Raw genomic sequence first — 16,865 nt, 5'->3', positions numbered from 1 at the left:
TTGTTTTTGGTCCAGTGTCTCAAACTATATGATTCAACATTTCAAAATGGAAATGATTTATAAAGTAAGAATGTTTGAAGGTGAGGAAAAATGATCTCTTCTCACCATAGACAGAAACACTGAATGTCTTTAATGACGGTTTTGCTCCAATTGTCTGTAGTTTATAATATCCAGCATGTTCAGTTGTGATGTTTGTGATGGTCAGAGATCCAGTTTGTTTGTCCAGTTTCAGTCTGTCTCTGAATCTCCCATCAAGAACACCATATAAAGTGATGCTGTCATCCTCTTTATTGATCTTAGCTATTAAAGTCTTATAAAACCACCAATAAATCGCATCATCTTTCTTCATTCCAGCAAGACCAGAGTTTAGAGATACTGAATTTCCCTCCATCACCGACGTCACTTCATCTACATCATCAAACATAGACACGGAGAACAAACAGAAACAGGGTTTGTCACAGATTAATACTGTTAAGTAATTTTATATATATAATGTACTAATTTTTAGTACATTAATGGATCTTGAGAGAGGTAATGTCATTGCTGGTAATGGAGGCCTCACGGAGACATCGGATTTCAACAAAAATATCTTCATTTGCGTTCCGAAGATAAACAAAGGTCTTACAGGTGTGGAATGGCATGAGGTTGAGTAATAAATTATATTATTTAAATTATTGGGTGAGGATTCAAAGAGGAGAATCAGAGATGATGTGCGAACCATCTATAATGACTCGTGGGACTGCCAGTTTGTTTGTCTCTGCTTTTTCTTCTAACCTCCTGTTTTCTATTTTTCATCTGGGCAGACTTCAATCCCTCTGACAGACGTTACAAATTAGTTGCACACACACACATACAGTAATCCTCAAATCTTTGGATGGCAACACTTCTGACAAATTTAACTATTCTTTACAATAAACAAGAACATCTACACATCCTCTCTCCATAAAATCTTGTTTTCCAACTCCCTGGAAAGTTCTTATTTTGGACATACTTCCAAGACATATCTGTAATTCCAAAGTATGGTGAAAATCCACACTGGTGCATTGATATGACAACCCACACATTAGACACAACACATTAGATTCATCTGCAATGAGGAGTCGTGCCGATGCACAACCCATGTAAAGAATTAAAAGCCGTAAATAACTGCAGTTTCAGGTTTCAAACAGAGATGCCGACAAAGAGTCAAACGTTACAGACTGCAGCTTTAAATAGTTTAGACCAGGGGTTCCCAAACACATTCCTGGAGCCTCCACAACCCAGAGACACATAGCCCAGGAGACAATGGGCCTACAGACCCAGCTCTGGCTGCATCTATAATTCATATTTTTTAATCCCTGTATCCGCTTACATATATTTATATATAATCTATTTTTAATCTCTATAATAAAAATGTATAATTCAGATTTTGATCTCCATATACATTTACATATATATATCTTCCAAGGGGTTTTTTTCCCTCCTAGGACTTTTTTCCCAGTGCTAGCACGCTGGGTTTTTCTCCTAGGGGGTTTTTTCCACCCCTGGGAGTCAGCCGACATTGGCTTAATGTAGCACCATCTTGTATATGTTACATATTACCACGCTTGTTTGTACAGTTTATTTTTAACCACTTCCCTTTTTCTGTGCTTCTAATATGTAAAGCTGCTTTGAACAATTATCAATTGTAAAAGCGCTATATAAATAAATTTGACCTGACTTGACAACACTGCAAGTTTTCCATGTCTAGTTAATCAAACACACCAGATTCAGATCATCAGCTCATTAGTCGAGACTCTAAGGCCCCGTTTATTTTGAAAAACGGAGACATTTCCCTTTGTTTGCGGTATGCCCAACGTCACAGTATGCGCCAGAGCTCGCACCTATGTCAAAAGTGTGACCTATGTTTACATGCGATCATGGAAGCGTTTAGAGTAGCAGTCGCATTTATGTTGGTGCAAACTCTTCTCGTGTGTTTGCATTTGCAAATACAGCTACTCCATTACGTTGAGGAGCAGAGACGAATGAGTGCTCTGAGATCAGCAATTTTGCAACAACTTCGAATCACTTCAAGAGGAATTCTGGATTTTTTTTCGGGATTCTGATTGGCTTACGTGGGCCTGAACTGCTCGTTACACTCTTGACGTCATACATACACGGGTACGTGTAAATGAAAACTTTTCTGAAAACTGACATGTGTGCACGATGTTATTTTTTAAAACGGAGAGGTTGAAATGTCTGTTTATGAAAATAGCCGCCCATGTGTAAACGTAGCCTAAGACCTGAAATGGGTGTGTAAGAAAAGGAGACGTGCAAAATGTGCAGTTCTGGGGAGGCTCCAGGAATGAGTTTGGGAACCCCTGGTTTAGACAATATTATAAAACAACAAAAAGAAACAACACGTTACATTTATTTCAGTTTTGTCATTCGGTGAAACCAATATTTAACTCACCATAGATTCTGAGAAAGTAATCAATCCATGTATAGAGGATCAGTCGTTGATAACTTCCAACATGTTCAGTTGTGATGTTTGTGATGGTCAGAGATCCAGTTTGATTGTCCAGTTTCAGTCTGTCTCTGAATCTCCCATCAAGAACATCATCATATACAGTGAATCTGTCGGCCGTTACATTGATTTCAGCTATAACAGGTCCCTTTTCAAACTTCCACTGAATCTGATCGCCATCCTTCATTTCAGTAAGACCAGAGTTTAGAGTGACTGAATCTCCCATTTTCACAGACACTTCCTTAATTTCTGTATTAAATAGCAGAAGCAAAATGGAGTTTGGATTATGATTAAAGGTCCCGTTCTTCGTGATCCCATGTTTCAAACTTTAGTTAGTGTGTAATGTTGTTGTTAGAGTATAAATAAAATCTGTAAAATTTTAAAGCTCAAAGTTCAATGCCAAGCGAGATATTTTATTTAACAGAAGTCGCCTACATCGAACGGCCAGTTTGGACTACACCCCTCTACTTCCTTCTTTAATGACGTCACTAAAACCGTTTTTTGACTAACCTCCGCCCACAGGAATACACAAGAGTTGCGTTTGTAGAGTGTGTTTGTCGCCATGTCGTCGAAACGCTGTTATTTTCATCCCGCAGTCCAATCACCGGGTCTGATTCCGGCTCAAATTGATAGAGTAAAATTAAAGACATGTTTACAGTAACACTGAGCGCGTGCATCTCCACGTTATGGTAAGAGGCGTGACCTTTAAGCTGCTGTTGAATCACAACACAGGAACCGCTGGCACAATCAGAACTCGTTACGTATTTCTGAAGGAGGGACTTCATAGAACAAGGAAGTCATCAGCCCGTTTTTATGACAGTGGAAACAGTGGTATACAGATAAGTGAATTATGTGAAAAATACTGTGTTTTTTTACACGCGAAACATGAACACATGTTATATTGCACACTATAAACACAATCAAAGCTTCAAAAAAACACGAAAAACGGGACCTTTAAAAAAATATCTTTGTTCTAATATGATATATAAAACAAAGGAAACAAATAAGCTCACCAGCAACTGTGAGATTGAATCTCTTTCTCACACTGTTGATCTCTAGTTGATAAACTCCAGCATGTTCAGTTCTGGTCTCTGTGATGGTCAGAGATCCAGTTTGATTGTCCAGCTTCAGTTTATCTCTGAATCTCCCATCAAGAACATCATCATATACAGTGAATCTGTTGTTCTGTTTATTGATTTCAGCTATTAAAGTGTTTCCAAACCTCCACTGAATCACATCACCATCCTTCATTTCAGTAAGATCAGAGTTTAGAGTGATTGAAAATCCCTCAATCCATATCTTCTCTTCATCAGCACCAAACACAGCTGAAGATCAGAGTTTTCCACAGATTAAAGCTTTAAAATCACTTGATGTTGGTTTGATGAAGCTTCACTAAAATACTTTTATCATTTAAATGTGAAGTGAATAATATTCTGAAGCAGAACAAATTAAATAAAATTTTATTTATAAAGCACATATAAAATCAACCTTGGTTGCCGAAAGTGCTGTATATGAAAGTAAAAAAATAATAACAGGAAACACAATAGAATTACAAGACATTAAAAGCACAAGAGAAAAGATGAGTTTTGAGCATGAATTTAAATTCTGTTAATGTAGAAGCAGTTCTAACATGTGTTAGTTTGTTCCACAACTTAGGGCCAGCCACTGCAAAAGCTTGATCACCCCTGTGTTGTAAGCAGATCGTGAGACAAACAAGAGATGTTGATCTCTTGATCTAAGTGATCTGGATGGGTTGTGAGAGACAATTAAGTCAGAGAGTATTTGGGGGCTTGATTTCAGCGAGCTTAAATTAAAATTTTAAAATCGATTCAATATCGGAGAACGCAGAATTGGAGTAATAAGATCACGTTCACGGGCAGCTGCATTTTGGACCATTTAAAGATGAGAAATTGAAGAGAGAAGAAGCCCGACATATAGTGAATTACAGTAGTCAAGTCGTGTGGAAATAAAAGCATAAATAAAAGTTTCAAAGCTATTCCTACTTAAAAATTATTTGACTTTGGCTAGCCGACGTAGATGATAAAAAAACGGTGCTAACTATGCCAAATTGTTTGTTTAGTTTAAGACTACTGTCAAGATAAAATCCTAAATGTTGTTTTTAATGTTGGTGGTAAGGTATGATGATAAAGATGATAAATGAAAAGAGAAATTGATTTTTATATGCAAAAATAGCTTAATAGAAAGCATTATTGCTGTTGGTTGTTTGAGCTTCATATTTAATAAATCACTAATAACTGAATACCTAGGAATAACTTAAATTCAAACTTGCTCTCACATCAATATCATGGTTTATTTCTATATGAGAATAACAGTGAATGTTGATCCTCTCTGAATAATTTAACCAGTAATGTATCACATGGTACCAGAACAGAAACAACTGAAGTCATAAAAACATATTTAAAACTCACCATCCAGACGCCACAAACACAAATAGAGGAAAACTAATTTGAGAAACATTTTCTTCATCGGTTCACTGAAAAGCTCACGATAGTGACTCTTAAAATGTCTGTAAACACTCAGATTGATCTGAACCATGAATGAACTGTGATATTTATCTGGTTTTGTGTGTGAATCCTCCCCCCGCCTCAGTTTGTTTCCGTTCACATGTCTGTCTACGTCTGTCTGTCTACTTTAACATCATGAGAATCAACAAGCTTTTGCTGATCTTACATTTTCAAACGAATGCTGGGCCTGTATGAAAACTAATATCAGAAGAGTGAAATATTGGATTAGATATCTCTATCTACTGGTGTTATTTAGTGTTGTGAGCTGTCAGACATATTTGATCTTCTTCCAATCAATTTTCCTGCGTCGGTGCAGGGTCCGCTGTTCTGAACGCCCATCTCCATTTGGAAAACAACACGCTTGCATTTTCATGTGTACAGCCAATCCGTATATTTTTTTGAAATGACGATATCATCATCCCATGTCTCGAACCTAGTCAGACACCACTACGTCACGTAACAGCAACAACAATAGTGGACTACATGCTTGTGTTTGTGCCGCAGAAGCTACTGAGCCTATTAGCTTTACTAAAGTAAAGCTTTATTATTAAGCTTAACTAAAGTTTGTATATAGCGCGTAAGGTTTGTGCATGTGCATCAAAATCCTCAGTGTTAAATTAACACTGCTGGTGTTTATATTAATGCACACTCAGTGTTAAAAGGTAACACTGAATCACTTAATTACCTAATTAACTTCAACACTGCTTCAGTGTTACCTATAACACTCTTAGTGTGGACTCATATGAGCCCTGAGCAGTGTTAATTTAAAACTGGGAAATTGGCTGTGTACTAACCTTTAAATGACATTCTACTAACATTAAGAATATTGTACATTTTTTTGTTCTTGGACTGTTACAAATCAGTGTTCCTGGAATGTAAGGTATGAAACGTCATACCTTATTAAAAAAAACGCTTTTCTAACGTCAAGAAAACTGGACATTTTTTTCATTCCCAGAACCAACTGTGAATGTTTGGAGAACATTCTTATAAAAAAATTCTGTTAGTTGGGAAGTTTGTGGATGAAGTGTCTTTTATCCAAGTACGATAAACTCTTGCACGTGCACTTTAAGAGTACATGCTTTCTCTGCATGATGTAGTCTGTTATAATGCAGTTGGAATTCCCCCAAACATCAAGATATGATGATCAAATCTGGATGACATTCATATCTTTTTGTATGAATGTCATGTGACCGAGTTAAGCAATAACACACTATCAAGAGTGCTGTTTTCCCTGAACATCAGCATGATTGCAAATGTGATATTGATTTTATGCAACAGTTCAACAAACAAGAAGTTAACATTGAGTTACGTTTTAAACTTTTTGCTCTGTTTCACAACAAATATAGTTCCACACAAAACAGAGACACAGAACATGCAGAATTCATATTTAAAAAGTCTTTTTGTGGCTCAATATTGACAGACACTAGTCTATATCTCGATTAGAATAAAGAATTTAGGAATAAAAAATTTACCATTCACAATCCTCGGCTTGATCAAGTTGATCCTCGAAATGGAATTGAAACCAGTCATGCTCACATGTAGATGTTGTAGAGACGAGGTGAATACGGACATCCACAATAAATGAGTATTTTATTGAACAACGAAGGAGCAGACACAATCATACACGCTTAACACAACATTAAGAACAGACAGGGAGTGCTAGGAGTGAGTCCAACTTAAAGGGAGTGCTAATGACAATAAACAGGTGCAGGGAATCCAGGAGAAGCGGGAAGGCTGATGAGGGAAGTGAGTTCAGGTGTGCAGACAAAGACGATTGTGGGAACTGGAGTCCGGGAAGGCGTGACTGTGACATTACCTCCCCGTAATGTCCACGTGCCTCCGATGGAACAATGGGGGAGGGGGGGTGGGTGCCCTGGAGACCTACACGCAGGTGCGGGGGGAGGTTCAGATGGGTGCGGAGGTGTCCAGGGCGGGTCTATGACCTCGGGCCGTCACGGCGGGTCTCGGGTAGCCATGATGGGTTAGGGGCCGTGGGCAGCCATGGCGGGTCAGGAGTCTCGGGCGGCCGTGATGGGTCAGGAGCCTCGGACGGCCTTGGCGGGTCAGGAGCCGTGGGAGGCCATGGCGGGTCAGGGGCCGTGTGTGGCCATGGCGATTCAGGAGTCTCGGGCAGCCGTGACCTACATGTGTGACGCCCACATGTTCCCCACCCACGGGTATATAGCCCCCCCCAAAAAAATGTTGTGAGACTTAGGGAGGGCTGGAAGGGCTTGTAGTAAAGAGTGGGTTTGTGGGCTTGAGTGGGCTCGGAATAAGAGCGGGTCGGCGAGGGTTGGCGCAAGCTCAGTGAGGGCTGTAGCGGGCTCGGGGAGGGCTGGAGCGGGCTCGGGGAAAATTGGAGCGAGATCGAGAAGACTTGGGGCAGGTTTGAGGAGACTAGGAGCAGATTCAAGAAGGCTAGAAGCAGGTTCAGTCCAAAAGTCTGTTAACCAGTCAACCTCCCTTTGCAAGGGCTCAGACTGGGCGGCAGGCTTTACAGGAGGCTCTGGCTGCTTGGCAGCAGAATCAATTGGGGGGTCCGGTGAGGCAAGGGTTGGAGCGAGCTCAGCGAGGGCTGTAGCGGGCTCTGCGAAAATTGGAGTGAGATCGAGAAGACTTGGGGCAGGTTCGGGGAGTATAGGAGCAGGTTCAAGAAGGCTAGGAGCAGGTTCAGTCCAAAAGTCTATTAACCAGTCAACGTCCCTTTGCGAGGGCTCAAACTGGGTGGCAGGCTTTACAGGAGGCTCTGGCTGCTCGGCGGCAGAATCAATTAGGGGCTCCGGTGAGGCAGCAGCCCTCCTTCTGGGCCTCCTTTTGGGCGTTTGGGAATTTGGGTTAGACAGGACACCAGGGGAGCACCCACTGGAGGTGCATGTGGTGGAAACTGGCAGTTGGCGAATTGGCCAGGCTGCCCGTATTTCTGCGGGGACTGGATGAGGAGAACACGATTCATTCTGAACCTCTTCAATCTCATAATCAGAACAATTCAGGAAAAGAATCAGATTAAGTCTTGACTAGGGAAAAAAAAAACATGCAAGTTTACTAAAACGAATCGTGTCCTCGTCCAGCCCCGCAAGAAAACAAGCATTTAATTGGGCATCTGGCCAGTAAGATCAGTAAACTCCTCCACATAACTCTCCAGCGGGCAACCATCCTGCCGAAACCCACACAGGCGGTCCTCCGCTAAGGCTTGTTGGGGAGACAAGGGAGACTCAGGGAATAAGAATAAATCCATCTTTTTGTGGATATCCAGCGGTTCGGTCCGTTCTTCTGTCACGATCAGATGTTCAGATGTTGTAGAGACAAGGTGAATATAATAATATATGTCTCATGTTTGTGTGATTAGTATTCACCAATTTACAATTAATTTTCTGAGGAAGATCAGAATGGACTTCATTCAAAGAGAGACGACAGATCATGCATAGTTTTCTTTATTTTGCAAAAAGCACAACATTTTGAGTGTAAAATAAGAATAAAAAAATAAAAGAATAAAATAAAAGAAGACATGTCACAGTTTTGAATAATGTATAACTCTTATTTGTTTGTCCAAAATTGACAGAGTATTTTGAGTTTCTTTATACTTTTCAGAAAAAAACTGAGGTGGTATCGCAGATGTGACCGCTGACCCCTGAGAGTTAACAAGCAGAATCACTGAAGGAAAGAGAAACAACAAAAACACAAACTAGAACTGATTTGCCACAGCCTTAGATGAAATCAACTGAGGATAAATGAATACATTTAATCTTTCAAGATCTCAGCAGAGGAGGATTAAACAACTCCACAAACAGCATTACCAGCTTCACTTATTTCTGTCATACATCTACAGAAGTTCTTGTGAATTAACAGAAGTTTAAATGTTGATATTTTAATGAAAATGTTTTGTTTGAAGTTACTGTTATGATGATCAGGGTTCGCTTTTATTTGGCTCTTGGTCCTTGACTTTTATTAATTTATTTATAATTTTATTAATTAATTTATTCTCTTTCTCATCAACACTCATCATGCAAAACTCAACAATGGTGACAATCAAAACATATTCAAATATAAATAGTAAACAAATCCAGCTGCATATTATTCACACAGCAATGCATGCTGGGAAGCCATGAATGAGTTTTGTAATCTGGTATGAAGCATGTCATCAGATGTTAGCAGATCTAATGGTGTCTTTAGTGTTGAGTTGTCAGTCATATTTGACCTCTGAATCACAACAACAAAATCAACAAAAGAGATAGCATTTGCATTTGGCTGCCTGTGTTGGTCTCGTAGAGAAATATTTGAGTTCATAATATGTCTCTGGCTTTTGGTATCTTGACATTAGTATCTTTGTGACTCTGAGAAAAAAAATTACTCTTGAAAAAAAAAAAAAATCCTCATATTTTAACTCTTTACTACATATGTAACAGTTGCAAGGGTTTAAAAATATATTGAAAAGAATCAACAACATTTTTGTCATTTTCCTGTCACTTCCCGGACTCCAATTCCCATAATCCTCCCTGCCAGTCACCTGTCACCACACACAGCTGCAGCACATTAACCGTACTATATAAGACTCATTCACTACACATCATTGTGAGGTCTTGTTTACTCTGTAGTATTTCTGAGTGTTATTTACCCTGTCTGTCTGCCTGTTTCTGATCCTGTCTGCTCCCCTTGTACGAATCTCTGCCGCCTGCCCTTTGGAACTTTTGGACTGTTTATTGTTTCCTGGTTTTGTGAATGATATCTGCCTGCCCTAATTCATTGCCTGTTCCTCGACTACGATTCTGCATGCTCTCTGCCATACCTGTTTGCCATTGTTTGACCATTGCCTGTCTTACTACGAACTATGTTTAATAAAAGCCTGCAGATGGATCTTACCTTGAGTCCTGCCTCTTTACAATTTTAGTGAACATCTCCAAGACAATTTAACTTTTTCAATCTTAAGTCCACACCATTCTCCCCTTCAAGAAAAGTCTTCCCATGCGGGAGATTGAACGTTTTCTTCTGATGAGAGATAATTGAGCATATTATAGGAAATATTATATATAGTGTTAAAAGGTATTTTTGGCTTTAATATTTGTATGTTGTGGTAACCGTTAATTAACTTGAGGCGTGCTGTATTGTGAATACAGTCATGTCTATCAATACCCTTCAGTCGTGACTTATTCACAATACAGCACAGCTCGAGTACCTTATTAACTGCATAATGTTTTATTTTCCTCCAGGGAGCGCTCAACATAATAAATGTACTAGAAATAAAACATGGAGAGACTCTTGAACCTCTGAGTGAAAACACTTTATTGATAAAGGCAAGTAAATACATATGGCAAATAGCAGTATCAAAGTGAGTATATCTTTATCAAGACGTTCAGATCGGATGCCTGTTGTCGGGTTTTCTGCTCTGACTGACTGAGATCTGTCCATCAGGAAGTTCAGCACAGTTACAGAGGGAAGGTATCAATTCCAGGTGAGGATCTTTTGGGATTGCCTCTGTGGTATGACTGTGTTGAATGCCGAGCAAAAATAGATAGCATTCTCACATGTGTCCTTACCCTCCAAATGTGGTTTGCACACCAGACAAAATGGATATATTTTGACAAAATCTGGTGTTCAGGGCTGGATTTGATATTTCTGATGTGAGGATTCCATCCAATCTAACAACATAAAATAACATGAAAGCATGGATCTGTCCTGTATTGTCTCAACAGTTCAGGCTGCTGCTGGTGGTGTAATCCCAGCTAACAGAATTTTGTTATAGAATATTTATAGAACATTCTTATAAGTGTTAGTTCTTATTTTGGACACTAGATGGCACTGTAGTTAATAGTGGGATGTTATATTTTATTTGATGAAATTTAAGGGTCATGGTCTGGAGCCCCAGACATGACATGCAGGAAACATATAGTTGGCTAAATCAGGCGCACAATTTAATAATTCATTCCCTCGATTTGCTAAAACATGCGCATGGTACTTGGTACTTGAAGTGCGATCATCTTCTGTTGGCGACAGATGCATACTCCACATGATCCTCCTCTTTATGATCCTGTCAAAAACACAATAAATGCATGTCCTTGATGTTTGTTTCCTGATGCTTTTTTTAATGCTTGCAAAATAATAGTTACTATAAAAATGTATTCCAGTACAGATGGCACATAGACAGAATTGTGTTGATTTCCCAAAAGCATTGTACGAATTGCAAAAACTCTGAAGATTTGGACTGTGATGTCATCAACTGACAGGAAGTACTTCATCAGTGGCTCATTGTGAACACTGAAAATACTAACTAATGTTGATCTGTTACTCTTTAGTTATACATGGTAGAATGAGTCTCGTGATTATTATGGCATATGTTTCTAATCTTATGGCTTTTATACATAACTAATATGCTTCTGTTTTGTGTTTTTGTCTGTATAATGATCATTCGCACAAGTGCACTCACTGCTGAAATGACACACAGACACACAACATGAATCTTACCAATTTCTGTGCTTTTCTTTTGTGGAAAATCGCCTCGACGTAAGTGATTTCTTCTTCACGAGTCTCAACTGTGAAGATATAATAAATAGATGGATTAAAACAGCAAAACTCATTGTTGATAACTAGATCTGATTCATTACAACATATATGTTAAGGCTGTCAAAGTTTACGTGTTAATGCATTCATTGCTACATTACATTAAAAGATAAATTCGCTTTGACCTTCACTCAAAGATCAACAGATCAATGAGGCCTACAAACAACCTGTGCTGAAAGAAAACAAGTTTGAATCCCATATTTGATAATAATATAGCATAAAGAGAAAATTATAAGCACATTTTTGGAGGCCATCATTTTTGAGCAGGAACACCGTAAGTGTAACAAGTACAAAAACTATATTTTGGGTGGAAGTTGTTATACCCTGTTAGAGCAAAGTCAGTGAGTTTAAGTACAATATGATAACATTAAATAGCATTTTTAGGAAAAAGAAAATCCAACACAACATGAGGGTTAAAAGGAACTAAACTATTAAAGCATATTATTATTTGTTATAACACTTATTACTTTTGCTAATTCAATAGCCATTTATAATTTGGCACTTGCCTTCTTGATCAGTTTTTCTACATTTCTTGCAGATGCAGAAGATCCCGACTGCAGCAACAATCAACAGAGATCCAGCGGCGGCAGCAGAGATCAGGCCTGTCATAGACACTGTAGAGAGAGACGGTCATTAGTGTGATAGTGAACATCATTTTGCTGCTTTACAGTTAAATTAATTTCAGAGAACCTAATTTATTTAATTGTTTTTCAGTAAAAGAAAAACAAAATCATGTCAACTGATGACATTCAAGCTCAATGGAGAAGAAATTGAGAGTATGAACCTTTTAGGTGCCCTTGTGACCGTTGGTTCAACTATCACTCAAGAAATATTATGTTATTTGGGGGTGGGCAAGACATGCTATGAAGTCTTTAGACAAATATTCAAAAGCAAAGACATCAGATTGCTGACGAAGATGAGACTAGCTTAGAACTTCATATTCTTCTATGTTCTGGATGATCCAGAAACAAGACCAAAGGAAGATTGACTCATTCGAAACATGGAGAAGAATCCTGCGTGTGCCATGAACAACAAGACGGACCAACAAGTCAATCAAAGAGGAATCCAAAGCACAAATAATGAAACTGCATTTGTTGTACTTTGGTCATATGGTTTGAAAGGAAAGATCAGTGAAAATGATATCATGACTGGGAAGATTGAGGGTAAAAGGTCCAGAAGAAGATCTCCAGTGAGATACAATTACAATGACGACTGGAGGATCTCATCAGACTAGTGCAAAACCAAATCCTTTTTAAATCTTTAGTCAATCAAATCACAAAGACTCGAATCTGAACTGATGGGACATGAAAACAACATGTACATAAATAATCCATATCCATATGTTTATGTAAAAACAAAAGAAGTAAATTAACACTAATATCAGCACTGCCGTACCTGCACATGTGTGACAGAGGTGAGTGATGTCCAGATGTTGAGTCTGGTTGCTGAAGGGATTGTTCAGCACACAGCTGTAGGTGTTTTTATCCTGATATTCCACCTCCAGAGGTAGAGAGAGACTGATGCTGAGATCAGACACACTGATGCTGGACAATAAACTGTTTCCTTTGTACCAGGAGAGAGTCACATGACCCACATTCACAGCTGAACACACCAATGAACAATTTGATGATGATGATGAAGAACATTGTGAAGAGTTTCTGCTGATGACAGGAACAGGCAGACGAGCTGAAAAACATGAGATAATAAAGAGAAATGAGGATGAATGAAGATATTCAAGCAGACGAGGAAAAAACACAGAGAGGAACCAAGATGATCAAAAATATTTAACTCACCATAGACAGTGAGATTGAATCTCTTCCTTACATTGTTGATCTGTAATTTATAAACTCCAGCATGTTCAGTTCTGGTGTTTGTGATGGTCAGAGATCCAGTTTGATTGTGCATCTTCAGTCTGTCTCTGAATCTCCCATCAAGAACATCATCATATACAGTGAATCTGTTCTTCTGTTTATTGATTTCAGCTATTAAAGTTTTATTAAACATCCACTGAATCTGATCATCATTCTTCATTTCAGTAAGATCAGAGTTTAGAGTGACTGAATCTCCCTCCGTCACTGACACTGAATCACCAAACACACAGAACAAACAGATAAACAGATTATATCTTATTAAATTAAATAGTTTATAATTTGAATTTGAAATAAACAATATCATAAAAATGGTGTACAAATTTATTTTACTTTTGTCCTTAAAAAACAGGTGTAAACATTTTTTAACTCACCAATGACAGTGAGACGGAAATAAATCCTCACATTGTTGATCAGTAGTTCATAATCTCCAGCATGTTTCATTGTGATGTTTGTGATGGTCAGAGATCCAGTTTGATTGTCCAGTTTCAGTCTGTCTCTGAATCTCCCATCAAGAACATCATCATATACAGTGAATCTGTCGTCCTGTTTATTGATTTCAGCTATTAAAGTGTTTCCAAACCTCCACTGAATCAGATCATCATCCTTCATTTCAGTAAGATCAGAGTTTAGAGTGACTGAATCTCCCTCCTTCACTGATATTTTAACTGTATCATCAAACACACACATGGAGAACAAACAGAAACAGGTTCAACGCAGATTGAAACAGTCATTTACAAAAGTAAATAGTTTGAAAAATTTGAAATGAATATCATCATTAAACAACTATAAAACAGGTGAAACTGATATTTAACTCACCAATGACAGTGAGAGTGAAACTCTTTCTCATACTGTTGGTCTCTAGTTCATAATTTCCTTCATGTTCAGTTCTGGTGTTTGTGATGGTCAGAGATCCAGTTTGTTTGTTCAGTTTCAGTCTGTCTCTGAATCTCCCATCAAGAACATCATCATATACAGTGAATCTGTCGTCCTGTTTATTGATTTCAGCTATTAAAGTGTTTCCAAACCTCCACTGAATCACATCATCATCCTTCATTTCAGTAAGATCAGAGTTTAGAGTGACTGAATCTCCCTTCTTCACATACTTCATTTCATCATAATCACCAAACGCACCTGAAGAACAGTTTTTCACAGATTAAAATCACTTGATGTTGGTTTGATTAAGCTTCAGTAAAATACTTTTAATCATTTTAATGTGAAGTGAATAATATTCTGCAGCAGAACAAAGACAAAAGATGATGAATGAAAAGAGAAATGGATTTATATATGGAACAATAACTAAAAAATACACTTTTATCTGTAACATATTTGTTCTGTTTAGGTTTAGTTTTCTCTCTGTTTGCTCTGTTTCCATTTGCCTGTGTTTTCTATCATTATGCTACGTTCCAGGAAAGTTTTTGAGCCCGCAAGTCACGACTTCAAATCACGACTCACGACTTTATAGCGTTCGAAGAAAGTGTAAACAAACCAGCATGGCGGAATGCCATTGTTGTTTCGTGGGCTATGTGACGTCAGAACCCGTAACTGGGAGTATATCGATCTAGTACAAGTTCACAGGTGGGAAGTCACGGCTTTGACTGCTGTTCCAGTGCACTTTCACGGGTAGAAGGTTGGAAAAACACGGGTTACGGGTTGCCTAGAATGCGACATTAGTTAATTAATCCCAGACCTGTTTCTGTTCTTCCAATCATCTCCCTGTTAATTAAACCCTGAATTTTGTTCAGTTCATATATGTTATGTGTTTGTGTTTCTCCTCATGATTCTCCTGTGTATTGTATGGATCATTAGATTAAAGACTGTCCTTTGAGTTATTTCCTGAGTCGTGCGCTTCACTACAGCCACCATCGCTGACACTAACCGTTAAAGTTAATCTTCTCTAAGTAAATTAACCAGCAATTATCACATGGTACAGAACAGAAACAACTGAAACTATAAAAATACATTTAAAACTCACCAACCAGATGCCACAAACTGAGCAAAAGTAATTTGAGAAACATTGTCTTCATTGATTCACTAAAAAGCCCACGATAGTAACTCTTAAATGTCTTAAAATTTTTAGATTAACCTTAAAAATGACTGAACTGTGATGTTTATCTGGTTGGGTGTGAATCTTCCCCCACCCTCAGTTAGTTTCCGCTCACATATCCGTCTACGTTAACATCACGATAATCAACAAGCTTTTGCTGGTCTTACATTTTCTAATGAATTTCCAGCCCTGAAGTCTTTGTTCCCCACACGTTTGATAAAGGATTAGTTCACTTTCAAATAAAATTTCCTGATAATTTACTCACCCCCATGTCATCCAAGATGTTCATGTCTTTCTTTCTTCAGTCGAAAAGAAATTAAGGTTTTTGATGAAAACATTCCAGGATTATTCTCCTTATAGTGGACTTCACTGGACTCAAAACGGTTGAAGGTCAAAATTACAGTTTCAGTGCAGCTTCAAAGAGCTTTAAACGATACCAGATGAGGAATAAGAGTCTTATCTAGAGAAACCATCGTATGTAAATGTATATGCTTTATATATGCATTCCAAGTGGTTCCGCCAAAACCACACTTTTGTATTCTTCAAAAAGCTTATGCTGTATGTCCTATGCCTTCCCTATTCTACTTACGGAAAAAATAGAACTGGTGCTGAGTTTATTACGTAAGTCGAATAGGGAAGGTGTAGACTGTGAGCTTATTATTAGTGTAAAGATGTCCACTGAAGGCGAGTGTAGTGAGAAACCAAGTGCAGTATTTATTTAACATAAATGTGAACAAAATTCAAAAAAGTCTGAAAAAAAAGGCGAGGCTTTACATGACTTGGCTTGGAGAGAAAATGAAGAAATGCTTCAGTCACAAAATGCTGACACACACAGATATGACAAATATCCTGTAGAAGCTGTTTATCCACCAACAGATCAAACCAGACATACAGATGTTTGTACAGATAAAATAAATGAGAAGAAAAACATTGCAGGGTCCATTTGACCAGTAAATCACATTTATAATGTTTGCCTGTGTTTTTACAACAAAATTCATGAGCAATCATTAATGAAAACAAACAGTAACCTGTAAATGTTATCGTTAATTTAGAGCAATATCATTTGGTTACCAGAAAAGTTTTGGTCTTGGGCAAATTTGATGTGAAATGCTTGAGTTCATAAGCAGATGTTTTGCTTTTGATTGCAGACTTTGGTATTTTGGCAAAACTGAGCAAAATATCGATTTTAAAACTCTAGTTGAAACACATGTGAGTTTGCCTTGGTAGTTAGTGTAGATTTGCTACCAAAGTGCAGAAGTGATCTTTGATAGCAATCTTTATTTTGAAAGCCACATTTCTGCAATTTGTAAAACCACTTTTTTCCATCTTAAAAATGTCTCTAAATTACAACAAATTCTCCCGTGTCAGATGTAGAAAAGTTCATTCAT

At 38.1% G+C, this 16,865-nt stretch overlaps 2 protein-coding genes across 2 annotated transcripts in view; both read right to left on the bottom strand.

Annotated features, from left to right (window-relative positions):
* Window positions 1–8,245, bottom strand: part of LOC137028216 (uncharacterized) — a 41,260-nt gene extending 33,015 nt beyond the window's left edge. The window contains exons 1-5 of the mRNA XM_067396987.1: window positions 8,116–8,245; window positions 7,388–7,939; window positions 3,499–3,810; window positions 2,432–2,734; window positions 106–408 (exon numbers count right to left, since the gene is read on the bottom strand). Of these exons, the coding sequence (XP_067253088.1) occupies window positions 106–408; window positions 2,432–2,734; window positions 3,499–3,810; window positions 7,388–7,939; window positions 8,116–8,245 (1,600 nt within the window). The remainder of the gene's footprint in view (window positions 1–105; window positions 409–2,431; window positions 2,735–3,498; window positions 3,811–7,387; window positions 7,940–8,115) is intronic.
* Window positions 8,246–10,353: 2,108 nt separating this feature from the next.
* Window positions 10,354–15,487, bottom strand: LOC137028046 (T-lymphocyte surface antigen Ly-9-like). The gene is made up of 8 exons (XM_067396756.1): window positions 15,406–15,487; window positions 14,250–14,564; window positions 13,805–14,098; window positions 13,356–13,643; window positions 12,958–13,248; window positions 12,069–12,176; window positions 11,467–11,534; window positions 10,354–11,032 (listed from the first exon to the last, which is right to left on the bottom strand). Exons 1-8 carry the CDS (start codon window positions 15,455–15,457, stop codon window positions 10,979–10,981), a joined length of 1,470 nt encoding a protein of 489 aa, XP_067252857.1. The 5' UTR covers window positions 15,458–15,487; the 3' UTR covers window positions 10,354–10,978.
* Between the last annotated feature and the right edge of the window lie 1,378 nt (window positions 15,488–16,865).

This window comes from Chanodichthys erythropterus, chromosome 10, assembly GCF_024489055.1.
Source record: "Chanodichthys erythropterus isolate Z2021 chromosome 10, ASM2448905v1, whole genome shotgun sequence".
NCBI classification, from domain to species: Eukaryota; Metazoa; Chordata; class Actinopteri; order Cypriniformes; family Xenocyprididae; genus Chanodichthys; species Chanodichthys erythropterus.
The sequence above is the reverse complement of the archived record's forward strand: the minus strand, read 5'-3'. Positions and strand labels throughout refer to the sequence as shown.

Bases quoted from the DNA above. Each gene is read 5' to 3' on its own strand.
- LOC137028046 (XM_067396756.1), bottom strand. From the start codon at position 15,457: ATGAAGACAATGTTTCTCAAATTACTTTTGCTCAGTTTGTGGCATCTG. The intron at 14,565-15,405 runs GTGAGTTTTAAA...ACTGTTCTTCAG, and splicing joins CAGTTTGTGGCATCTGGTTG to GTGCGTTTGGTGATTATGAT. The intron at 12,177-12,957 runs GTACGGCAGTGC...CTCTCTCTACAG, and splicing joins CCTCTGTCACACATGTGCAG to TGTCTATGACAGGCCTGATC.